Here is a 26,461-nt window from a genome sequence, read left to right on the forward strand (position 1 = left end):
GGATGGGTTTTTTGAATTATAGATTTAAAATAAATTTTAATATAATTTTATATTATATTTTATTTAAATTTAGTATAAATTCAAATTTAAAATCTCTTTAAAATAGGTAAAAATAATTAAAAATTAAGCTCTCATAACTTCTTTTTTTTTGTTTTAAAATCTCCATGGCCCATTTTTTAACTTTGAGAAAATGACATTCTCTTGAGTTTTTTTAGCAAAAGAATAACATAAATGTCTCAAAAATTAATACGAATAATGATTCATAAAAATTTTAAAATCATAAAAGAAGTTCGATAATATTTAAGAACATAAAATTTCGAACCTTAAAATTGATTTTAAATGGATTTTAGATTTTAGGACATTTCCTCTCATTTTTTGAAGGAAGAATGGATTTAGGCCTTTGGCGTATTGCGGGTATCGAGCGACTGTCTTTATCTTTTTTATTAAAAAAAATATTGATTCTACCCGTAATTTGAATCGAACCAAACTATTTAGATAAAAACAAAAAATGATAGTTTGGTCCACCCAAAAAACCAAATCAGATAAATTTGAAAAATTCTTTGGACAATTTATAGCCCCAACTAAAATGATCACGACGATTATATACAAATCTGATAACTTGTAAAAGAAAATATGTTGTCATTAAAAAATAAAATCATAATGTACAAATTTTGTGAACATATAATATAAAATAGACAATCAATGATTATTTCCAAATTTAACCATAAGAATCTTTATTTTTATCTTATACTATATTAGAATAGCATAAACTTTTAGGCATGTAATTATTTTTTTCTAAATTATTATATCTTAAGAAATTCTTATTTTATTTTCACCTTATTATATTTCTTGAGTCACATATAACCTAACATCCAAGGCATAAAATTTAGGACAGTGCAAGTCAATAGGGAAAGCGAAGAATAGTAAGAACGAGGTTGAGGCGTGAATAATCATTATCTTTATGGTGATATTTGTTTTCAGTTAAATGTGTTTGTTTAAAAAAGAATGATACAAATTACTTTCGTAATACAACAAACCCTATTAGAAATTTGTAGACAACAATTAATGTAAATTAAAAGATGATTTTTTGCTAATCTTCAGAGTATTTGCCAATAGAAGAAATAAGAAAAGGAGGAGAACAAATTCAATACTACCAATTTTTTCTTTTCTTCTTTTGATGATTTATCCAACCATCAAGTCCTTTTATGTATAAACGACAAGGGTTACAAAGTATACCCCTTGTTCTAAAAATTATGTCTCCTCAAAAAGACATGACATAAAATTCAAATTGTATTTTATAATAATAATTAATTTTAATAATTGACATCTGTCTTCAATAATTGTCTCATATAAAATCGTGTTATTTAATTTCAAAAAAAAGAAAGAGTATCAGTTCTTAATTATCTCGTTTAGTACTAGTAAAGAGGGTCGGAGGCTAAGCTACTAGAAAGACCTAGTTTTAATTAGCAAATGTAAACAAAACCTAACTTCAAACCAAAGCATCTCGGCAACATGTGTCCTTTTTTTCTCAAGAGGCATAACCTATCATGAGTTTTAATATTTAAATAAAAAAAAAAAAAAAAACACACACACACACACACTAAGGTAGCATTTGGAGCATGGATTTTGGACCTTAAAATTAGATTTGAGTGAATTTGGATAAATTTCAATACAATTTTATATTACATTTTATCTAAATTCAATACAACTCCAAATCCAAGATTTTTCCCAATATATGGTAATTTTTTTTTATGATTCCAAAATTTTTATGAATCACAAAACACTTACCCAAATTCAAATTCAAAGTTCGAAATTTAGAATTATATTGAATTTAAATGAAATGTAATATAAAATTATATTTAACTTTGTTTAAATTCATCCAAGTCTAAATCTAAAATTGAAAATTCATGTTCCCAAATGCTATGTAATTTCTTTTATGATTTCAAAATTTGTATGAATCATTTTTCATGTTTAATTTTTGAAACACCTATACTCCTTAATTTGTTCTTTTGCTACAAAAAATAAGAGAGAATATGTTCATAATAAATAATAAATAAGAAATAATATTCTTAAATTTTATCACCGGGATACTCTTTTTTTATTATATCTTAAATGAAATAATTAGAAATAAATAAGAAATAACTATATACATAAAATTTAAACTATACTTCATCTTATTCTAATAAATAATTATTTTGAATTTCTTATTATTCTTTGTTGAAACTAGATTCTCGAAACCAATGCACATTGCACGATATTGACCATGAGACAAAGAAGATTTCTCGATTGACCATGAAACCCCAAGGCCCGAGATGTTATATGTTATGTGGAGACTTGGAATTTTGGCTTGCTGGGTTCAAACCGAAATCGTCAAAATCAGCCCAATCTCCTTTGACTCCTCCTTCAACTAAGTGTCACACATAAGACATGACATTTCCTTATTTATTTTATTTTATTTGTGATAATTTGGGAACTCTAGCCACCATAGTGTCACATTGGACACTATGGTACGACACCAAACTCGAGGGGTAAAAGTCGCTAACCTATCGTCGCACCTCTAATAATTTACTGGGATAATGCCTCCGTCATTTATATTTTCTACACAATCATCCTATCACTTTTTTTTTTCTTTTTTCTTTTTAATAAAAGAGGATGATACCTTAATTTATTTATTAATATACTCTCACTTTTGACTAAAGAATATCATGGTTACAAGATAAAATAAAAGGGATTACAGAAAAACTCTTCCAAAAAAACCAACACCGGCAACCAACCAAAGTAAGACAACAACAACTAAACACAACAAATAAAGAAAATAAAAATATAAACACAACTAAAATAAAAACGAAATATACTAAACAAAACTCTAGAATTGAACTAACGACGAATGGAACCGAAACCCCACCTATTTTATCCGAAGAATACCTTTCAGATAACGTGATAGAAAGTGTTATTTTTCGTAAATTATATTATTTCTCATTTCTCCTTTTTTTAACAAGAAAATCAATCGTACTATTGCACGGTCCATTTTTGACAATATCACTGCATCCAATTGCTTGCGAACAACATCGCCTCCTACTCACATCCAAGACCCTTATCATCTTAAAATTCTTAATAAAAAAATTCAATCCCTCAATATATATTTTTATTTGAGGGAAACCCTTTTATTTAAGCCAATACAAAGTTGCAACCATAATTATTATCATATAGAACTATCACTACTAATTTTGTTTCTAACCGTATGTTTGGAAAAGTTTTGAATTTGGAGTTGCATTAGGTTTTGATAAAATGTAATATAAATTATATTAAAATTTGTTCAAATTCATCCAAAATCCAAATCTAAGGTACAAAATTCATGCTCCCAAACGCAGCATAAGATTTTTTTTTTTTCTATTAGTATTGTGGAATTACAAAATAAAGCTAACAAAGAAAAATAATTCTAAACTTGTAGATTACAAAAAAAAAAACTTAGGAAATACAATATAAAAAAAGATTTAAAAGATATAATTTAACCTAGGATTTTTTGAAAAAATAATAAAATTAAAGTAACAAAAGGAAATTAATGTATAAGTACATAAACCCAATTAGTCAAACCAAAATATAAAAGATAAAAAAAAATATTTGGTAAAGGGTTGTAGGCATATTCATTTCATCCTCCAACTAGTTATTTAATCTCACTTTGAACTTGTATATTCAAGTGGGCTGTAGGCATCATGAAATTTCCTTTTCCATTTATATATATATATATATATATATATATATATAAATATATGTTACATTCATTTCATATGAGTATAAACTCACTGTGCTTGGTTGCTTGAAATTTAAGATTAGTGTTAGGGTGTGTTTGGATACAGGGGTCATGGCGATTTGAATTTTGAATCAGTTCAAAAGACCAGCCCTTCAGGCTTTCACACAGAACCACAGCTGTACAAATAAAATACTGGAAGTGGTCCACTTGAGTAGGGAAACAAACAAATGAGAGTCAATTCAAATGCTGTGAAAAAACAGAGCATCTGATTCTGGAAATTATGCAAAACATAATGGCATGTCTTTACTTTCCCTGTTTTTGTTTTTCTCTTGAGATGTTTAACTCATGGAAACGCAGCCAGCGGAAAGACAAATACTTTGTCAAGATAAGGATTCCTTCCTTCGGTCACAGAAATGACTCCAAGTGTGGAAGCCATAAAGAACGCGAGCATGATTGTGTTTGTTGATAAAAATGACTCACTCTGTTTCAATTAAAGGCAGCCCCATTGCCTCGTTAATGGAGTTGACCATCATGGAATTGATAGGAACCCAAAAGACCCACTTTGTGGAATTCCCCCCGAGTCAATCCCTGCTCCCGAATCCATTCTCTCTCACTGCCAAAAAAGCAGAGCTCCCCTGCCCCTCCCCTGTTCTAATCATTGCAGGTTATGTACCATTTACAAACTCGAGCTCTAATCGCGAATTACCAACCAAATTTAGCAAAGAATTACTGTTAAGATACGCATATAAGAGAGGAATTAGATCCTCCAAAGCATTTGTATGAATATAAAATTGATGTCAATGCAGTTCAGAGTTTGGGTGTGGGGGTGAAACAGGGGATGGGTTAATAATTGCTAGGATTGTGTATCCATGAATGGGTTGACTCAGTGCCCTGTATGATGTGTGTAGATCTGGACCTAAAACTCTAAAATGCTTTCGCGTGCTCATTTTCCATCTCACGCCAGATCAATTGTTGCTTGGCTCTGTGATCAGTAGTGTAAGCATGACGCAGAGCGCATGAGATTTGGGATTTGCCAAATTGGAATTGGATGGGAACTGTTCCGATCTTAAATCACAAATTCACAATCAAACCCAAACATGAAATCCCAATGTCTCCCTAACTTTTGTGTTGAATGTTTCCCCAACATAATAAATCCCAAATCTATACCAGTGTTTGTCTACTTACACCTTTTTGCTTTCTAACTTATTTTTTCTTCCTTGTTTTCTACCCTGTCAAAAAGAGTAGGCCTGCACAACTAGAGAACGTGAATCATATTAATTGAGTGTCATGCACATGGCAAAACTCAATTTGAGAAAGCATTAAATGGTTCAAAGCTGCTTGATACCAATGTTCGACAGTTTAAGGTCTTATCTTAGCTAATGGGTGAGCCTTTCTTTCACACTTAATTAGGGGCTATCATCTCTTCTACAACTACTTATGTGAGATAATTTCAACAATTATTTTGCAACTTCGAAAAAGGTTATGATAAAATTCTATCTAAGAAAAAAAAAATTTAAGTGGATGTGATATATATATATATATATATATATATATATATTTTTCTTCCTAATTCATTCAATATGTAATAAAAAAAGAAAATAAGAATTTTTAAGATGAAATTTGAGAACAATTTATTTCTTAATATGAATCCATAAATTAATTTATATTATTGTTTGCTTTATAGTAATAAAATATTTTTATTATATAAACTATTAAACTATTCAATCCTTATATTGTAATTACCCTATTCATGTAAATAGAGATTCCAGGTAATGTTATTCTCTCTCTTGAAGGGAAGAGCAAGCAACATTGACAGAGACAAAAAAAATGGGTCAAACGTATAGGGACAAAAATGAGTCGGGCCTAATGTTCCCTCCAAAATGGGTCGGCCCAAATGGGTCCTCCAACTCAGTATCTTCCTTCCCCCTCTAGAAAGATTAAAATACAACTAGCAACTTCTAAAAGGATCAAAATATTAAAAATTAAAACTTGAATAATTTTTTTATTAACATGGATATAATATAATTTAAACTTTAAAAGATAAATTAAAAAATAAACATATTTGATGAAATTAGACGCATGGTTTGAGCAGGTACAACGTAGGTCACATAGTGTATGAGTGAGGAATAGTGAATTAGCTATTGTGAAGGGGTGGAAGAAGGGATAGGACTAGACCTAAAATTACTTAAAATGAGATAGCGAGTAATGATTTAATAGTTTTGAATTTGTCGAAAAAATTTGTTCATTATCACATAAATTGGCAAAAGAAAAAATTCATGTAACCGATCTCACATAGTGGGACTTAATGCTTGATTTATTATTACTATTGCGTACAATATGATTTAACAGTTAAAATTAATCGAAGTTGTGTTTGAAAACATGCATTTTAAATTTTGAATTTTAACTTGTGTAGATTTAGAGCAAGCTTCGTACAATTTTATATTCGATAATTACAGTCTTCTCAACTGATTTGTTTTAAAAATATCGTGGACAAATACAAAATTGAAGCGAAGCATGCATATGCTCAATCAAAAAGTCTAATTTTTCCTTTTTATATTACACTTTATTTAATTGTACAAAAAATTTAAATTTAAAGATCAAATTCTTATGAGTCCTTTGGTATCACTCTTAAAACTTAGAAAAATAAAAAACAAAAACAAATTAAAAATTAGAAACTAGTAACTTAACATTTATAAAATTAATATAAATTAAAATTTTAATTAAAAAATACTCTTTTTATCTTTAAATTAAAAATATTATTAAAATAATAAAATTACAAATAATACACATTAAAAAATTATTATAATTGTTTTATTTTCAAATTTCACTTTACAATAAATATTTATTATACATGATAATTGAAAAATAGTAAAAGTATTTTATAATTGACTTTATTATTATTTTTAAAATTGATGTATAGTTTTATTTTAATTATACTTAAATTCATACGCTCATTAAATTTTCATTTTAATTTAAAAGTGTATAAAATGAATAATTTAATCAAAAAAACTATTTTTGGATATTAAAATTTCAAGCTACAGGTCGTTAAAATAACTAAAAATCTTAAATTTTGATTTTTAATTTTTTAGCAAATAACTAAAATCAGCAGCAAAAAAAAATTGAAAGCATAAACAATGTATTTTTATAATATATTTTTTCACTATAGAGAAATAGAAATTGTTGCGGGATAAAATTGGTGATAACCTGCGACCGTCGCTTTCTAATTTTCAATGACTTGAAAAGGATGGAAACACAGCAGGCTTTGAGGACCCGGGGTGTACTCTAGGGGATCACTCCGATGCCTAAGTAAGGAAATACTTCAAAGAGGTTGAATGCAACAGTAAAGTGAGTTAAGAGTGAGTTACCTTGGTTTGTTTGCATCACCCTTCTTGATGGTGGCAAGGTTTGACCCTTGGGTTGATCCGTCATTATGATGCGGGCCGGAGGTTTAAAGCGCCAGTGTGGATCTCTCCCTTCATTATTGGATTAGAGTTAATTGCTCTTAATAGAGGATTTAACTTGGGTAGTATTGCTGGATTTTGACTTCCTTTTATAGGCTAATATATTTAGAGCATATCAGTTGTCCCTCCCTTAGTTTCGAAGTTTTGAACCATGTTCCTAAAGTTTGAAAGTTGTTCTTGTTGGGTTTTTGTTGAGCCTAATTGTGTTTGATTTGGGTCATGACCAGATCCAAGGTAATGATGCGTGATTTCTTAATGGAAGATTTCTTACTTGGGCTTAGTCCATGGAGTGAGGGCTTGGGCCAATAATTTTTTTTAACACTCTCTTCAGTTACTTCTTTATCTACAACTTGCTGAGCCGGATTTGGGGCGTGCTCAGCTTACCCGAGCCGATCTTGTGGCACTTCTGGCTTTGCCGAGCCGAACTCGAGGGGTCATTGGTTAGTCTGAGACGAGGTGGAGGTAAACACGGCTTTGCTGAGCCGGATTTTCATTGAGTATCTGTGTCGAGCTGCTCTTGCCAAGCTGTTCTCGCCAAGCTGTTTTCGCCGAGCTGTCCTTCGTGGGCAACTTCTGCCAAGCTGCTCTTTAAGGCACTTCTTGTCAAGCTATTTTAGTCGAGCTGCTCTTCGTTTGCAAATTCTACCGAATTGCTCTTCAAGGCACTTTTTACCGAACTATTTTTACCAAGCTGCTCTTCGTGGGCATCTTTTGTCAAACTGCTCTTCAAGGCACTTCTTGCCAAGCTGCTTTTTGTGGGCATCTTCTGCTGAGCTGCTCTTCAAGACACTTTTTGCCGAGCTATTTTTCCGAGCTGCTCTTCGTAGGCATCTTCTGCCGAGTTGCTTTTCAAGGCACTTCTTGTCGAGTTATTCTTCGTGGGCATCTTTTATCGAGCTGTTCTTTAAGATAATTCTTACCGAGTTGTTTTGCCGAGCTACTCTTCGTGGGCATCTTCTGCCGAGGTATTTTTGTCGAGCAGCTCTTCGTGGGCATTTTCTGTCAAGTTGCCCTTCAAGGAAAATTTTGCCGAGCTGTTTCTACCGACTTACTCGTCGTTGGGTCTTTTTTGTTTAGTGAGTCATGCTCACTTGTTGGCAGTCGAGCTGTGCTCGTCAGTTGGGCGTTCTTTGCCTAATGAGCTGTGTTCATTTGTTAGGCATTCTTCTTATCTCACGAGCTTTGCTCGTCAGTTGGGGACCTTGCCTAATAAGCTATGCCCATTTGTTGGGCAGTCTTCTGGTCTCACGAGCTTTGCTCATCAGTTAGGCCGTTCTCGCCTAATGAGTTATGCTCATTTGTTGGGCAGTCTTCTGGCCTCAAGAGCTTTGCTCGTTAGTTAGGCAGTTCTCGCCTAATGAGCTATGCTCATTTGTTAGGCAATCTTCTAGTCTCAGGAGCTTTGCTCGTCAATTGAGCCGATCTCGCCTAATGAATTATGCTCATTTGTTGGGCAATCTTCTGGCCTCACGAGCTTTATTCGTCAATTGGACCGATCTCGCCTAATGAGTTATGCTCATTTGTTGGACAATCTTTTGGCCTCACGAACTTTGCTCGTCAGTTGGGCCGATCTCGCCTAATGAGCTATGCTCATTTGTTAAGCAGTCTTCTGGCCTTACGAGCTTTACTTGTTAGTTGGGCCGATCTTGCCTAATGAGCTATACTTATTTGTTAGGCAGTCTTCTAGCCTCACGAGCTTTACTTGTCAGTTGGACCGATCTTTCCTAATGAGCTATGCTCATTTGTTGGGCAGTCTTCTGGCCTCACGAGCTTTACTCGTCAGTTGGGCCGATCTCTCCTAATGAGCTATGCTCATTTGTTGAGCAGTCTTCTGGCCTCACGAGCTTTACTCGTCAGTTGGGCCGATTCTTCTTTGAGTTGTGCTCATTTATTGGGAAATCTTTTGGCCTCACGAGCTTTACTCGTCAGTTGGGCCGATCTTGCCTAATGAGCTATTCTCATTTGTTAGGCAGTCTTCTAGCCTCACGAGATTTACTCGTTAGTTGGGCTGATTCTTCTTTGCCTAATGAGATGTACTCATTTTTTGGGCTGAAATTGAATAGCATGAGAGACAATGCAGTTATAGGTATGTATGCAAAATTTGATAATTTAATAAAGGCACACAAAATGTTCGAGTACATGACTGACAGAGATGCAATTTTATAGAACAATTTTCTTAGCCATGCTAGATTAGGTCAGAACCCCGTAGGGCATTAGTATGCAAGATATTTAGGGGGTGTAGGACCAAAACTTACTTGTATGTCCTAACCCCCTAGGGATGCTATGCAACTTGTTACTCTCTTGCCCCTTCCCTATTTTAAAGGCCTCCCCCATATCCTTCGAACTATTTCTCTTCAGATAGGTTTGCTCTCTTCTTGTGTCCATTACCTCTTCCAGATTAATATACTTCTGCACTCTTGCCATCAGTTCCCTCATGTCAGCTGGGGGTCTATTTCCTAGAGAAGACAAAAAGTTTCCTGGCTGAAGGGTTGTGGTCAGGGCTGCCAACACCACTTCAATGTCCAGGTTGCGAATCTCCACGATCGTGGTGATGAAGCGGTGCATGAACTTTTTAATGTCTCATTTTCTCCATGAACCATGCTCATCATATGAGATGACGTTTTGATGATTCTCCGATTACTGAGGAAATAGTTGGTGAAACGCTGCTCCATCTCCAAGAAAGAACTGATTGATCCAAGTCGCAGGGTTCGGTACGAATCTTTGGCACTACCTTTAAGGGTCATAGCAAATGTCCGATACATGATGGCACCAGGTGCGCTCTGCAATTGCATCAATACCTTGAAGGTGTCTAGATGATCGACCGGGTCAGACAAACCCTCATACCTTTCAAAGGTTGACATTTTGAATTTGCTGGGCAACAAGACCTCCATCACTTCTTTAGTGAATGGTGGCTCTGAGGATCTTAGAGAGGCTTCCCCGTAGAAGGGGTTGGTCCGACTTTCTTTCATCATCTTCTTAATTTGGTATATTTTATTAATCCTTTCCTCCAACTCGGTCGATCTTTGCTCCTTAACTCCTATGCTATTCGCGTCTTCCACCTTCTTAGTGAGGCTAGTTTTTTCATCACTCTCTTTTAGTTCTTCTGCTTTCTTAGGTAGGTTAGGGCTAACTTGTTGTTGGTGGGGGACATACTCTTCCTGACTCTTTTGTTGCAATAGTAGGTTGAACATATTTTCCATCTTCTCTTGGAAGGCAAGAAATTCCTCCCTGGTGACTCCTGAATGTTTTGCGGGTGTGGAGTGGATGGACTGAGGTAATTCTTTTCCAGCAGTAGGGCCAGAGTTAGAGCCGTGAGGGGTTGACATTACTTGAATGTCGGAGGTTAAGAGCGATATGAGTACCTCTCAGAAGCAAGTTCACACAGACGGCACCAACTGTTGCGGAATAAAATTGGTGATGACCTGTGACCGTTGCTCTTTGACTTTCGATGACCTGAAAAGAATGGAAACACAGCAAGCTTGGAGGACCCAAGGGATCACTCTGATGTCTAAGTAAGGGAACACTTCAAAGAAATTGAATGTAACAGTAAAGTAGGTTAAGAGTGAGTTACCTTGACTTGTTTGCATCGTCATTTTTTATAGTGATGAGGTTTGACTCTTGGGGTGATCCGTCATTATGACGCGGTCCGGAGGTTTAAAGCGCTTGCGTGGATCTCTCCTTTCATGATTGGCTTAAAGTTAATTACTCTTAATAGAGGATTTGACTTAGGTAGTGATTGTTGGGTTTTGACTTCCTTTCATAAGATAATATATTTAGGACATATCAAAAATAAAAAATAAAAAACCAAACATATTTTTAGTTTTCAAACATGGAACAAACTTATACAAAAAACACATAAATATAAAAAGCAAAAAAAAAAAAAAAAAACAAACTTATTTACAATCATTTATATAATTATATTAAATATAAAAAGCCCAATACATTATGGAAAGGTCGTAGGGCTGTCTGACACGTAATTCCTTAGTCATGTCAATATCACAATCAACCATGTCTCCCCCTCTCGATATGGGTGTCACATCAATTTTTTTTAAAAATATATATATATATATATATATATATATATCGATCTTCATATAATTAATATTAACTATTAATGGTGATAATTACGAAGAGTAATTAATCAACTAAATAATCAATTAAACGTGCAGCAGCCAGCCGTGGGCAGGGTCACATGCAGGGCACGCCTGTTTTTTGGTCTCAAATGAAGATGAAAAAAATCAAAGGAAGGAATTAGTGGGTTGTGCTTGTGCAGGTCTCCAGCCCACCCTCCTCATAATCAGCATGCCCAAATTTTAATTAATTAATTAAACCTTAAATATTAATTTTGTCTTCTATTAATAAATTAATTATATGCTTTTTTTATTAAATTAAAAACCAAAAAAGAGATTTTTTTGAAATTTTGGTGGATAATAATAAGATTATTTTGGGATGTTAAAAACCATATCAAAAAGGGGAATCCCCTTTCTAATTGTATAGATGTACACAAGAAACTATAAAGATCTAAAGATGATTTTACTAAGGGTGTGTTTGGATCCAAGACTTACTTGGGAAAAGGAAATGAAAGGAAAAGAGGGAAGAAACTCATTTTACATTGTACTTTCCTTCTATATTAAATACTATTGAAAGTAAATAATTATTTTAATATAATTAAAATTTGAAAATTCAAATATTAAAGATGTATAGAATCAAAATATTGTTCATTGATTTGTTGTATTTTTTATTTTCTTTTTTATTTTTCTTAATAATTAAACATAAAAATATGAATTCTTTGATATTTTTCTTTACTCTCCTTAGTATTTTCCGAATTCTAAACATAGCTTAAGGGTCTGTTTGGATCAATGATTTTTCTTGGAGAAAGGAAAGAAAAATATGGAAGAAACTCTCCTTTGTATTTTCCTTTTCCATTAAATACTATATAAAATGAAAGTTTATTTTAATATAACTAAGAATTAGAAAAATATAAAATTTAATAGTGTAAAATAAAATTTTTGCTTATATATTTGAAAGATTTTTTGTTTTCTTTCTCACTTTTTGATAATCAAATATAAAATTATAAATTTTTTGACTTTTTTTTCTTTTTTCTTTTTTTTTAATATTTTCTTTAGTTTCAAATAGAGCTTAGATGAAAATGTAAGTAAATGTGGAGAAGCTCATCATGGGTTATCATCATTTATGTAAAAGATGTAATCAATGATCTCCATCTTTGAAGTACCTTGCACACTAGTAGGCTTTGAATTATTTAATTAAAAGGGATTCCTCAGTTTTTGTTGACCTCTTCCCTATTTAATGTGTTCTTGTATATAATATATATTACAACAGCATCTTGGAATTATTATATCATGAGTTGGATCAAACAATTTAAGTGAAATCTAATTTATTCATCAAGATGGAGATTGTTGGGGATTTGAGTCATATTTTAAGTGGAACGCATGTACCGAAGAAAGCACCGTGACGCGAGGGACCAAGAAAAAGAGGCAAGGTACAACCGTGGATGGTAAACCATTGACGATTTCAGGCAATAGCTGCAAGATGTTTCATTCTATTCCAAACTATTGACGGCTTGGTCAAATCGTCGACGGTTTCAGTCAGCGCAGGTTATGAATTTTCAAATCCGAGATCAATAGATTGGGCTAATCGGAGGGATTTTCTCTGGGGATTGCTACAGAAGTATTTTATATCAACTATAGGTTTTCTGTACACATTAGATTGTTATATAAATATTATTATGTAACCCTATAAGAGATTAAGCTATAAGCTTCATCATTGATAGTGAAAATAGTTGCTACTTTCGTGGACATAGGTAAATTGTCGAACCACATAAATTCTTGTGTTTTAATTGTTGCTTTCATTGATTATTATTGTTGAATTATTGTTAGGTTCGTATAATTCATCATCGAGTGTTTGCATTACTTGTTTGTTTGATTCGTGAGTGTGTGAGAGTATGCTTCCGTTGCGCATCCGCGAATATCAACAAGTGGTTTCAGGTTCTAGTTGCTTGTCATAGCAATTAATATTTGAACCGGGTACTTGTTGGTGGACATCGAATCACAGCATAAACATCCTTATTAGGTTATTTCTATATGTTTGGGAGTCAATTTATTAGTAAGCCCATACATAGGTAGATAGGGACAATGAACTAAAGAGGGGATGCAAAAGATATCTTAAAAAAATGGAAGATGAGTTTTAATGACCCTGGAAAGCATTTGAAAGGGCCTGAATAACTAAGGAGACATTCTCCTCTAGGATGCTTTATTACAAATATTATAAGGCCAATAGTTATATTATTAAGAAAGATTCAAACCTCATACTTTCAAATGCTAAGTGACTAATATGTAAATTAACAAACTCACTTAACTATAAATTGTCATCCTCTACAAGGATGCATAAAAAAGAAGCATGCCCAATAATCAAGAGGAGAAGAATCTATAGGACACAAATGAAACAAGAAAATGAAAAGCTAGGATAATCATAAATAAGAAAGAAAAGAAGGGCATGAAGGCAATTAAAGGAAAATGTGGGAGAGGCTTAATAATATAGAAAAGGGGATGCTGTTTCCAAGGGCACATGATTTAACAAGTCTACCCAAAAGGGCTTTTGCAATATATATGCATGTCTCCATAGTCCATATGCATGAGTAGGGAGCTTTTGGGGTTTTGGGAGAGTGGGAGAGAGTCCATGTGAGAAAAGCAGCTTTCTCCTTCTTGCAAAGCGACCACGCCCGTTTGGCTGCAATCATTCGGTCTACCCTGTTATAATTCCTTCTTCCCCATTCCCCCTCACCCCCTTAATATTTGTGCCTTTTTACTTCTACCAACATATTTGTTTTGTAAAACCCATTGGTCATGAATTCCCAAAATCATGACCAATAAATTTATTATGAGCTAGCTGAAATAATTCCGTGTTTGTGAGCTTAAATTTTTAGTCCAAAAATTAATTATATATATATTTTAACAAAATATATTATAAAATTTTATTTAATTCTTATAAATTATACATAATATAAAAAATCCATACTTTTTGCACTATCATACTATATTTAGAAACTAAAATTTAGATGGTCTCAATTTTTTATTTGAATTTCTAAATATTTTGACATAACTCAATTTAAATTATATTTTAATTTACTTAAGTACACGTAAATTTAAATATAATACATGTGTAAACTTAGTTTATGTGAATATGAAAAATGTTAGATTACCACTTTACCTAAAAGCTTTCATTGAATCATTAGGGTTTTACAAGAGATAAAAATGACTTATATAGCCTACAAGAATAAAAGGGAAAAGACTATTCTACCATGATATAATGCAAATAATTATTATCACTAGCATCCCCCTTAAACTCATGATGTGCCAGCAAGAAGTATCGAGAGTTTGTCAACCAAAAAATGGAGGCGCTGGATAGTGTGGGACTTCGTAAAGAAGTCAGCAACCTGGCTGGAAGAGGGAACAAAAGGCAAAGTAATAGTCCCTTGCTGAAAGTAGTGTTTGGTGACATGACAATTAATTAATTAAATGTATTTGGTCCGTTCGTGAAACACCGAATTCCTTACAATCTTGATAGCACTCCTATTGTCACAATACAGAGGAGTAGGAGAAGGTAGAAATTAAATCAATTAAAAGCTACCCAATTTCAAGATTAATATATATATATATATATATATATATATTAATAAATTATTATTTCACTGACAATTATTGAGTGAGATTAGTACATAATGTTGTGTAGTTGGAGCCAGGAGATGCATGTTAGCTGTGATCTGTAGAACTGCAAGTTGGAGACGTGTTCGCAGCATAGCTATAATCCGCAGCTATTGATTGAAGATGATTTACTGTAATTCATCAATTTCATTTATTGTAATTTACTCCAGCTATCTATAAATAGAGAAGAGCTGTTGAGAGGTTAATGTACAGAGAAGGAGAGAGTGTAGAGGAGTGAGGAAGAGAGAAGAGGAGAGAGCTATCTAAGAGATTGTATTCTTTCCCAGTTGTATAGTAGATTGTGGTGTGCTCTGTGGACGTGGGTCGATTTAGGCCGAACTACGTAAATTTCTGGTGTCTCTTAATTTTCTGGTGTTTGTTTATTACTCACAGGGTCCTAATACATAAACTACTTATGCTATGTTTCCGAGTGAATGTAAATTTTTTATTATACAACAACAATAACAACAAACCTTTAGTCCTAGAATCCTTTTATGCCAATTCACTCTATCAAAAGCATTTTACTCTATTAGATTAAGGGTCATTAAATCTTTTCTCATTACCTCATTTTAAGATATGTTAGACCTATCCCTACTCATTTTTATGTCAAAAATAAATTACTAACTCATTTCCCTTCACAAGTACTCTATTAGGTTTGCATTTCAAATGTCTAAACTATCTAAGCTGCCTCCCTTGTCTCTGATTAGTGCGAAACTTAAATATTTTTGTCAAACGTATTTTTACAAATTCATTCAACATCAAATTTAAATTTTTCAATTTTTTTGAAGCACAAGGTTAGAGATTTTTAGTTGAGTCATTACCAACATTATAGATAATGTTTATATCTTATTTATTTATTCTAATAAACGTAAAAGCAAGAAATTGAGGTGCAAAAGACACTGCCAAAGGGCAGTGGCGTGTTAGCAATTAACAGGAACAATTAAGGTTAAATTAAGAATTGAGAAACAAAATCATAATTTTATAGTTAATAATTTTTCTGGTGATTAATTAGAGTTTAAAAATGGGATTAGGAGCTCGGGAAGCGTGGAGACCCGCTCGTGCGGACAAGGCCACTCACGCTCCCTTGTGTATTGATAATTCCTTTCACAAAACTAAATATAATTAATTAATTACATGCTTTTGGTTAATAACTTAATAATACACTAAAAAACAAAACATTCACTAATGGGTATTATTATAATCAATTATTTGATTAAAATAGAAAGGTGGGTTTTTCAAGAATTACAAATTTATTTGGTCAAAATTTAAATTTTAGTCCATGTTTATTTTACCTACATCCCGATCTTGTACAGCAAATTCATGGTTTAAGTATAAGGCTAGTAATGTACAACAATCTCAAATCATCCAAATAAAGAAAACTTTCTTCTACATACTTAATAGGGTAAAAGACACTTATTTCTTCTAGAATTTGGCAAAAGGACACACTTTTTTTGAAATTTCAAAAATCTTAAAAACCTCCTCTAAGGTTTTAAAATTTTCATAAACTATTCTTAAAATTTGCCAAAAGAACACATACCTCCCTTATATTTGTATTTTTATTTTAGACATCATTAATATTTAGTTTTTCAAAGTTTTTTAATCATATTAAAATGAATTTTTATTTTTTATAGTATTTAATGAAGAAGAAAAATATAAGAGAAAATAATTTTTCTTCTTATTTTCCTTTCATTTTCTTTCCCAAAGTAAAATATTTTATCCAAACATACCCTAATATTTGCCAAAAAACACATACCTCTCTTATATTTGTTAAAAGGACAAATATTTACTTTTTTTTTAGGGGCATAGATTGTTAAATCTTGATATACATTGTTGGCTCACAACCTAGCAGTTTAAACTTTTAGATAAAGTGGTAATCTAACTTGGTATCGGAGTTGGGCCTTGGGTTACTTGGCTCCTCCGTGGATTGGACTTCTCCTCACCTCATTTCCCCCTATGAGCTCTTCTCGCCTCATTTCCCTCATGGGCTCGAGGGGGAGTATTAGTGTGCGTCTAGTCTCACATCGTCTTTGTAAGTAGTTCCAAAACTAGTATAAGATCCTCTTAACTCTTTCTCATTGACACCTAAGTTTTGAGGATGAATTCTCTAACATGGTATTAGAGCTGGTTACCAGGAGGTCCTGAGTTCGAGTCTTGTTACCCAAAATTTAAAAACAAAAATATTGCATTCCTTATTATGGGTGCTATTTATTATGTGTTTATCTCTCCACGTGTTGTCAGGTTGTACGTGCGGGGGAATGTTAAAGCTTGATATACATTGTTGGCCCACAACCTAACAGTTTAAACTTTTAGATAAAGTGGTAATCTAACATGGTATTAGAGTTTTGGTTACTAGGAGGTCTTGGCTTCTAATCTTGTCGCTTGCCTTTATTCTATGATATTTTTTGTCATTTGTTTGTCTCTCCACGTGCTATCGAGCTGCACGTGCAGAGAATTGTTAAAGCTTGATATAGATTGTTGACCCACAACTTAACAGTTTAAGCTTTTAGGTAAAGTAGTAATCTAACATGGTATCAGAATTTATTACCAGGAGGTCTTGAATTCAAAGCTTAAACTTTTAGGTAAAGTGCTAATCTAGCATGGTATCTGAGCTGATGGTTCATAACTCTAGGTGTGGTAGTAGGATTGGTTTGGAGGCGCCATTTGGAATACAATCCGAGACACGTAAGATGGCCCACTTGAGCAAACTGTTGGAGAATTTGTTACGTAAGGGAGAAGATGACTTCTGTTCAAGGGGGAGCAATTGGAATTTACATGTGGTTGAACTTTCGTTCAAGGGGGAGCAATTGTGAATTCCACTTGTGAAGTTCGTCTCACATTAGAAAAATGAGTATTTGATGGGTACTTATATACACGATGTAGCCCAAGACTCAATAAGTTTAACCTTTTGGGTCAAGTTGGTACTTACCCATGTGTATTAAGCAAACCTTTGGACTCCTCCTGTTTTAGCATGTGGTATCCGAGCTGGGCCTTGGGCTACTTAGCTCTTACGTGTGTTCGACTTCTCCTCACCTCATTTCCTCCTATGGGTCCTTCTTGCCTCATTTCCTTCATGGGCTTGACGAAGAGTATTAGTATGCATTCAGTCTCACATCATCTCTATGAGTAGTTTCAAAGCCAGTATAAGATCCTTTTAACTCTCTCTTCTTTACACTTGAGTTTTAAGGATGAATTCTTCAAAACATCAAATGGTAGGAAGTCCGTAAAATTTTTAAAATTTTAATATAGATTTATAAATTTTTAAGTTTTATAAAAAGAATTTTTTTTCTTTGCCAAATTTTGGGAGGTCACTCTCCAATATGCTTAATTAAGAAAAATATATCCAATTAAATTTAAAGAAAAAAAAAAGTGCAATTGAGCGGGTAATGCCCACCCGCTTTTCCGAAAACCCAATTCTCCTCTTTCACACCTTTCAAGCACAGCCTTTCCCAACCTTCCAGAACTCAGCCATCCTCCCCCACCCCCTTGTATAAATACCCACTCCCATCTCTCCCCACTCTCCTTCATTTCCTATCTTCAACCTGATGAGCTAACCCACCCTAAGCTGCCTCTCTATATAATTAATCGATCTCCTTCCATTTTCCTATCTTCATCGATCTGCTTAATTACACACATTCAAATCAGAAACAGAGAGAGAGAGAGAGAGAGAGAGAGAGAGAGAGAGAGAGAGAGAGAGAGAGAGAGAGAGAGAGAGAGAGAGAGAGAGGGATGGCGACGGATAAGGTGGTGGAGACGGTGATAGTGGGGAATTATGTAGAGATGGAGACTGAAGGGAAGCCCAAGAACGTTAAGACTAAGATCTCTCAGTTCTTCTGGCACGGCGGCTCTGCTTATGACGCCTGGTTCAGCTGCGCCTCCAACCAGGTTCGTAGATTTCCCACCAAAATCAATCCAGCTAGCTACCTCGTCTAATTTTATTAATTCCGAAAATTTTGGGTTTTTGATTAATACTTTTTTGGGGGGGGCGGGGGGGGGGATATGAATATGTTATTATGTATATGCAGGTGGCTCAAGTTCTGCTGACACTGCCATACTCCTTCTCCCAGCTGGGAATGCTGTCTGGGATCATCTTCCAGCTCTTCTATGGCTTGTTGGGCAGCTGGACTGCGTACCTCATCAGCATCCTTTACGTCGAATACCGCACCCGCAAAGAACGAGAAAAAGTCGATTTCCGAAACCATGTCATTCAGGTTCATTCCCTCTTCATCCCCTGCAATCTTCATTAGCTTCTACTCTTATTCGCTCGATCTCTTACATGGATGTAATTTGCTTTTTAACAATGTTTAACGATTAAAGTGGTTCGAAGTTCTGGACGGGCTCCTGGGGAAGCACTGGAGGAACGTGGGCTTGGCCTTCAATTGCACCTTCCTCCTCTTCGGTTCCGTCATTCAGCTCATCGCTTGTGCAAGGTAATACATACACAGAGTTCTTGCTATCTTTCTTTACTTGAAAACCTAAAAGTAGGTACTGAATCAGAATCATGTGATGGCGTCTGCAACTGGGGAGGGTTGGTAATGGCGGGTGCATCTTTTAATGCACATATTAATTAATATTATATATACAATCTATATAACATGTTTGATGTATATATGTGCAGTAACATATATTATATAAATGATAATCTGGACAAGAGAACATGGACGTACATATTCGGAGCCTGCTGCGCCACCACGGTGTTCATCCCCTCCTTCCACAACTACAGAATCTGGTCTTTCCTTGGTCTCATCATGACCACTTACACCGCTTGGTTCCTCACCATAGCTTCCCTCCTCCATGGTCAGGTACATTAATTAATTAACGCCTAATTAATTAGCTTTAATTCATTAGTAATTACTATACAGAGACATAATTAATTACATCCATTGCATTGATTAATGGTGGCAGGTGGAAGGAGTAAAGCATACTGGCCCGACCAAGCTGGTCCTCTACTTCACCGGGGCCACAAACATTCTCTACACGTTCGGGGGACATGCTGTCACCGTGTATGCCTATTGCTTCCCTTCTACTCTCTCTCTCTCTCTTAATTATTTATGTACAACAAAACAAGCTAGCAGTACCCAATATTCAACTTTTCATTTTATAAGTTAAAAAAAGTTGCATATATGTCGAGGCCCTGAGCGTCTTTTTGAAAGTGACCAAACATTCCCTTCTGTTGGCATGCATGCATGCACACAACATCTGACCGTCCGATCTGATCTGATCTGATCTATATCTATTGACCCATCTTTTTCCGAAACCATGCATTATATATCCTTTATTAATATTATTAATATAGGCCCAGAAAAAATGAACATATAATTATTTATTCCGAAAATGACCTTTCAGGCGTGGGAAGCAGGAAGCCCTTTTTATTCTTCCTTGGAAGGGGCCTTGTCTTCCTTTTCAATTCAGAAAGCCAGCCTTCTTTGGCTCAGTGCTTTTGCTTTTTTCTATTTTAATCATGAGATGGATGTGAGGGCCGGACGGGCCGGCCGGCCGGTCCGCTTCTTCAACTCCTATATGCATCTACGTGCGCATGCTCGACTTGAGGTTCTTCAGTCTGCGTTGACTGATGGTGTGCCTCCCAATTTTGACTTCATGTTTACGTAAAACTTAAGTTAAATTATTTGGAATAATCAATTAAGCTATTGCTATAATCATTGATTAATTAAAGTAGCGTTGAAATTAATTAATGGCAGGGAAATCATGCACGCGATGTGGAAACCTCAGAAGTTCAAGGCGATCTACCTGTTCGCCACCCTGTACGTGCTCACGCTGACGCTGCCATCGGCGGCTGCTGTGTACTGGGCGTTCGGCGACATGCTCCTCAACCACTCCAACGCCTTCGCCCTCCTACCCCGCTCCCCCTTCCGCGACTTCGCCGTCGTCTTGATGCTCATCCACCAGTTCATAACGTTTGGGTTCGCATGCACGCCGTTGTACTTCGTGTGGGAGAAGCTGATCGGGATGCACGAGTGCCGGAGCCTCTGCAAGAGGGCGGCGGCGAGACTGCCGGTGGTCATCCCCATCTGGTTCCTCGCCATCATCTTCCCCTTCTTCGGCCCCATCAACTCCACCGTCGGCTCTCTCCTCGTCAGCTTCACCGTCTACATCATCCCCGCCCTCGCCCACATCTTCACCTTCCGCTCCGCCGCCTCCCGTGAGGTACGTTTTTTTTTTCCCGAGCGGCCATTCCCAGTGGGTCAAATTTTGACCGAGCTTTTAAAAAATTATAATTCTTTTTTAAATTATAAATTCGTAAATCATAACAAATATTCTTTTTTTGTTTCAAAAAATTCGGAAAAATGATAATAAAATGGTAGCGTGCGGTCACAGTCTAGCAGACCAGTCCGGATTCACGGTCCGGGTTTTGGAAATTCAGCTGTGGAAATAATATTATTTTTATATTTAAATTCCATGCCACGAGGCACGTGAAAAGCATGTGCAGAAGCACGCGATACTTGCTGCTCTGGCCAGCTAGAATATCGGTTCGTACGCGATTCCCTGTATCTCGGGAGTGCCCAACGATATGGCCCACAAGAAACCCGTCCTTTCGCCTGGGCTCCACAGGATACAGATCGTTAATTTTACGCCGTCGATTAATTTCTGATTGGGTGTTTCATGGCTTGCAGAGTGCGGTGGAGCAACCGCCGAAGTTCGTGGGAGGATGGGCGGGCACGTGTACGATCAACGTGTTCGTGGTCGGGTGGGTACTGGTTGTCGGGTTCGGGTTTGGGGGGTGGGCCAGCGTAATCAACTTCATCCACCAGATCGACACCTTCGGACTGTTCACCAAGTGTTACCAGTGCCCTCCGCCTGCGGCGGCGGGGACGGCGGCTCCGCCCCACCTCTTTAACGCCACGGCGCCGTCTCCAGTGGGGCTCCGCCACCCGTACAACGGCACCACTCACCGCCCTTGATTCGTCCGCCGTCGTACTCCCCGTTTGGTTGGTGGGAATTCATGGACGGAGAGGAAAAGCTGGGAGAAGTAAAGAGTGGAGTGATGAAGAAGTGGTTTTGGTTGTGATTAAATGTTAATTTCAAATCGGCCATGGAGATGGACAAATTAGGCACAGAGACATTAATTGTTCTTCTGAGAGCATCTCTCTTTCTCTCCCTTTCACTGCCTTTCTTTCTCTTAGAGAATTTGGTCAATTAATCTAGGGATTTTTGGTATGAGTTTTTTTTTTATTTAAATTTGAAAAATGAAAAAAAAAAAGGAAAAATATGTATGAAATATTTAAGAAATTGTACTGTAGGTATGATGGTAAATGATTAGAGGATTTTTACCCTCTCTCTCTCTGGTTTGCAAGATGAAATATTTGAGTTGTGCTTGATCTAAAATTATTAAATTTGAACTCGATTTGAATTCGGTTAATTTCATAATTGTTAAATTTAAATTCGACTTTACTATAAATTCATAAAATTTGAATTTAACTCGATAAAGTTGATTAGATTTTAATTTAATATTAAATACATATATAAATAAATATATTATTAAATATATTTATAAAATATATTATATGTAACATAAAAATAATAGATTTTAAAATTCGATTAGATTATTAAGTTTGAACTCGATTTGTTAAAATATTTGAATAGTTTGAATTTGAATAAAAACAAGTCGAATCGAGTTAGGGGAAAGTCAAGTTTGAATGGTTCGTGAGTAAACTTCACTCACTTTTACACAACCTCGCTGATGCAAAGTTGGATATATATATATATATATATATATATATATATATATATATATATATATATCAGGTGTGTTGTGTATATTATATTCAATTTTTTTTTTAAATGAAAGCTTGTTTTAATGTGATTATTTTTTTAAAAAATTAAATATTAATCGCAAGATAAAAATTTTGTTCAAAGATCTAATATATATTTTTTATTTTTTTTCACTTTTCTTATTAGACAAACATGAAAATTTTGAATTCCTTAATATATTTTTTTTAGTAATTTATAAGTTCCAAACAAGTTATAAAAGAATTGATCTTCATGTCTAAGGTTTGTTTTTTTTTTTTTTTTTTTCAGAGGGTGTAAACATGAAAACTTCCTATGAGGTCACCCATCTTATTATTACTCTCGCCTAAGCACGCTTAGTTACAGAGTTCTGATGGGATCCGATCTTTTAATTCAAAAATCAACCATCTTCATGAATATAATATTTATTGGGTTTAAATTTACATTGGTGAACCCCAATTCATTGCTCAAGGGGACCATCTCTTTAAAGTTGTTAAATTAATATTCAAGATTAATATAAAATTTGTATAGCACACGAGTTGGAGCATCACTGGTTTTAAAAATTGTGGAACATTTTTTGCCAATTATATTTCAATGTGATGCTCCTTAAACAACTTGTATTGAACAATTGTTGGAGACGAGTTCAAATTATTGTTTCTTAAGTTGAATTTCGTTTACGTCTGTTTGAAATTTGAAAAATACTTAAACAAATAAAAAGAATTTTACTATAAAAAGAATTTCACTTTTATATATTTGGTTATCAAGAAAATTGAGAAATAAAATAAAAAATATACTAAATCAACGAAAAAAATTATTTTACACACCTTTAATGAATGGATTTTTTTAAAAAAATTTTTAGTCATGCTAAATAATTTTTTATTTTAAATGGTATTTGTTATAGAGAGAAAATATAGTGGAAATGAATTCCCTTTTAATTTTTTTTTCTCAAACAAAATTCTTAATCCAAACTAGTCCTTAATAGTCTCATATAAAATTGTTATAATCATATTTGAAATTAGGCAATACACACAATATTTTACTACAAAAGCACAGTAGAATTTATATGGCATATTTTTAAAACTTGTACTCACAAATAAGAGAGGAGGGAATTTTTTTTTTTTGCTATGAATCAATTGAGCAAGTGAGAAATTTTTAGATAGTTTAAGATTACCAACTCGTCTAGCGATTATACAGTGATATGTGGACCTTGGGCCCCATATCTTTGAACTTGGGCTCACTTCTTTTTTTATTTTTTTTATTTTTTTCACAACTGTTTTGATATACAGGGTTCAAGATCCGTGTGTTAGCATCTGAGTGGAGCGAGACTACCAGTACGCTTGTGAGTTGATAGTTTAAGGTTACTAGAAGTGTATTAGTGTTGAGTAATAGTACAGTAAACTCGGCTTGCAAATGTTAAGTTCAAAACTCGACTCTAATTCAATCGATTTTATAATTATTAAGGTTGAATTTAAACTTAACTCAACCACAAGTTCATAATAATCGAGTTTAACTCATTAAAATACACGAGTAGTTTGTACTCGATTTGATCAATTCAAATTCAAGTAAAATCAAGTCTAATTGAGTTAGAAAAAGAGTCAAATTTGAGTTGCTACATATATATACTACTATTGTAAATGCACCATTTCCATCAAAATTTAATAAAGCATTTGGCGAAAACAAGAAGAAGACAGATGCATGTTTGCTTACCCATATATATAGTCTCTCTCTCTCTCTCTATATATATATATATATGAATTTAGTCAATTAGTTTATCAATAAATTTATGTAGAAGATTTTTAGAGTATAAATTTCAAACCTTAAATTTGAATATGAATAGATTCAGACAAATTTTAATACAATTTTACATTACATCTTATGTCAGATGGATATTAAAGTTTAAATCCAAATTTTCAAAATATGGGGGCAAAGAATAAAGTTTTAAAAGATTTATCTTTTTATTTAATCGAATTGTTGGACGTTTATTGAAAGATTAGAGGCAATTAATGAATGCGTGAAAGTTGAAACATAGCCTCAAGCCATTAAGCAACTTCAGTTTAGAATTTAAGCTTCGTGAATTTAGTATTTATTGAGTTTGAAAAGGATATATCCCCTGAATTGCTAACGAAATTGAGTATATCAGCTCCTCGTCTTTTTGGATCTCGCAAATTGTCTGTTTGGATCTCGGGAAAAAAAGAAAAAGAAAAGAAAGAAAACGGGTACTGCATGCAGCAGAGGGGAGAGAATATATCGTGAGCATCTTTTGCTTTCTATAAATTCTACAGAGTACTCGCAGAGCCATTCCATGATTGCAGAGACTGAGAGGTGAGAGGTGAATTCATGATGAAAGGCCAAGCAGACAAAAACCCAATTATTAAAGGACGAGGCAAAGATCTTACCAAACACAATAATTGGATTCCTGCTTGGGGAAGAGAAGGCTGGCACACATGGAATCTGCAAGCCCATCGAAATGAAGTGTAAACTTGTGTTGTTTGGCAACAAGATTTGGGAATTTGAATTTAAATTTGTGTAAATTTAAATAAAATATAATATAAAACTTTATTAATTTTTATTTAAATTTATATAAATATAAATCTAAGACTCGAAATTTATGCTATCAAATACTACCTTACAATATAAAATCCCCAAATGTCTTCCCTTTTTGTTCGAGACAACAAATTTCTTTGGTCCTATTTGGAATTCAAAAAATATTATGAAAAAAAATATATCAAGAAATCTATATTTACATGTTTGGTTATTAAAAAAGTAAGGAAAATAAAAAAAAAAATCAAATTTATAACCAAAATCTTGATTTCACACATAATTAATGTTTGATTTTTCCTAAAACAAAATTTCATTTAACAGAGAAGAAAAATAAGTTTTCTCTTTATTTTTCTTTCATTTCCTTTCCTTTCCTTAAGGGTCCTTTGGATCAAGGATTTTATGTGAGAAAATTAAAAAAAAAAAAGAAAAATAAGGAGTAAACTCATTTTCTCTTATATTTCCCTTTTCTATTAAATATTGTCGAAAATAAAAGTTTATTTTAATATGACTAAAAGTTTAATATATATATATATATATATATATATATTATTTCTCATTTTTCTTGATAATTACTGTTGAGAATTTCACTTGTAAGCTTGTCCCACATTGGAAAATTGAAGTGGATGATGGGTGCTTATATACATGGTCGGGTATAAGACCCAATAGGCTTAAACTTTTGGGTCAAGTTGGTGTTCACACATGTGTATCAAGTCCACCCATGGGTTCCTCCAATCCCAACAAGTGGTATCAAAGCCTGACTTTGTGATGTGGACCGCTAAGTTTGAAATAGAAAAATTCATCGGAAAAAATGACTTCGGTTTATGGAGGATTAAGATGCGTGCCATCTTGGTACAATAGGGGCTTGAGGAGGCTTTTCTTGAAGAAAAGAAGGAGGCTTCCACTTCACAAGAGGGGAAACCAAGTTTACCCTCTACCAAAAAAGTGAAGCCCGAAATCCTCCAGAAGGCACATAATGCCATAATCTTGTCTCTAGGAGACAAAGTGCTTATGGAAGTTGTCAATGAGGATATAGCAGCTGGAGTTTGGCTAAAGATAGAAAGCTTGTACATGACAAAATCCCTAACGAACAAACTCCATAAGAAGACTAGACTCTATACCTTTAGGATGACCCCTCGAACATCTATTGATGAACATTTAGATGAATTTAATAAAATTCTTTTGAATCTTGCTAATATTGATATTAGTATAGATGAAGAAGATCAGACAATTCTTTTATTGAGTTA

The 26,461-nt window shown here is 34.1% G+C and overlaps 1 protein-coding gene across 2 annotated transcripts; it reads left to right on the top strand.

Annotated features, from left to right (window-relative positions):
* The first annotated feature begins 18,390 nt into the window (after positions 1 to 18,390).
* Positions 18,391 to 22,249, top strand: LOC131155369 (auxin transporter-like protein 5). 2 transcript variants are annotated; one of them, XM_058108443.1, is made up of 7 exons: positions 18,391 to 18,815; positions 18,956 to 19,141; positions 19,248 to 19,360; positions 19,549 to 19,732; positions 19,836 to 19,933; positions 20,630 to 21,095; positions 21,563 to 22,249. In XM_058108443.1, the coding sequence occupies exons 1-7, from the start codon at positions 18,660 to 18,662 to the stop codon at positions 21,848 to 21,850; spliced, it is 1,491 nt and encodes a 496-aa protein (XP_057964426.1). In that variant the 5' UTR covers positions 18,391 to 18,659; the 3' UTR covers positions 21,851 to 22,249. The 2 variants fall into 2 exon arrangements, with proteins under 2 accessions (XP_057964426.1, XP_057964427.1); XM_058108444.1 differs by having other exon boundaries at positions 18,477 to 18,815; positions 18,998 to 19,141.
* Positions 22,250 to 26,461: the final 4,212 nt, after the last annotated feature.

The sequence above is a fragment of the Malania oleifera genome, chromosome 5, assembly GCF_029873635.1.
Source record: "Malania oleifera isolate guangnan ecotype guangnan chromosome 5, ASM2987363v1, whole genome shotgun sequence".
Taxonomy (NCBI): Eukaryota; Viridiplantae; Streptophyta; class Magnoliopsida; order Santalales; family Ximeniaceae; genus Malania; species Malania oleifera.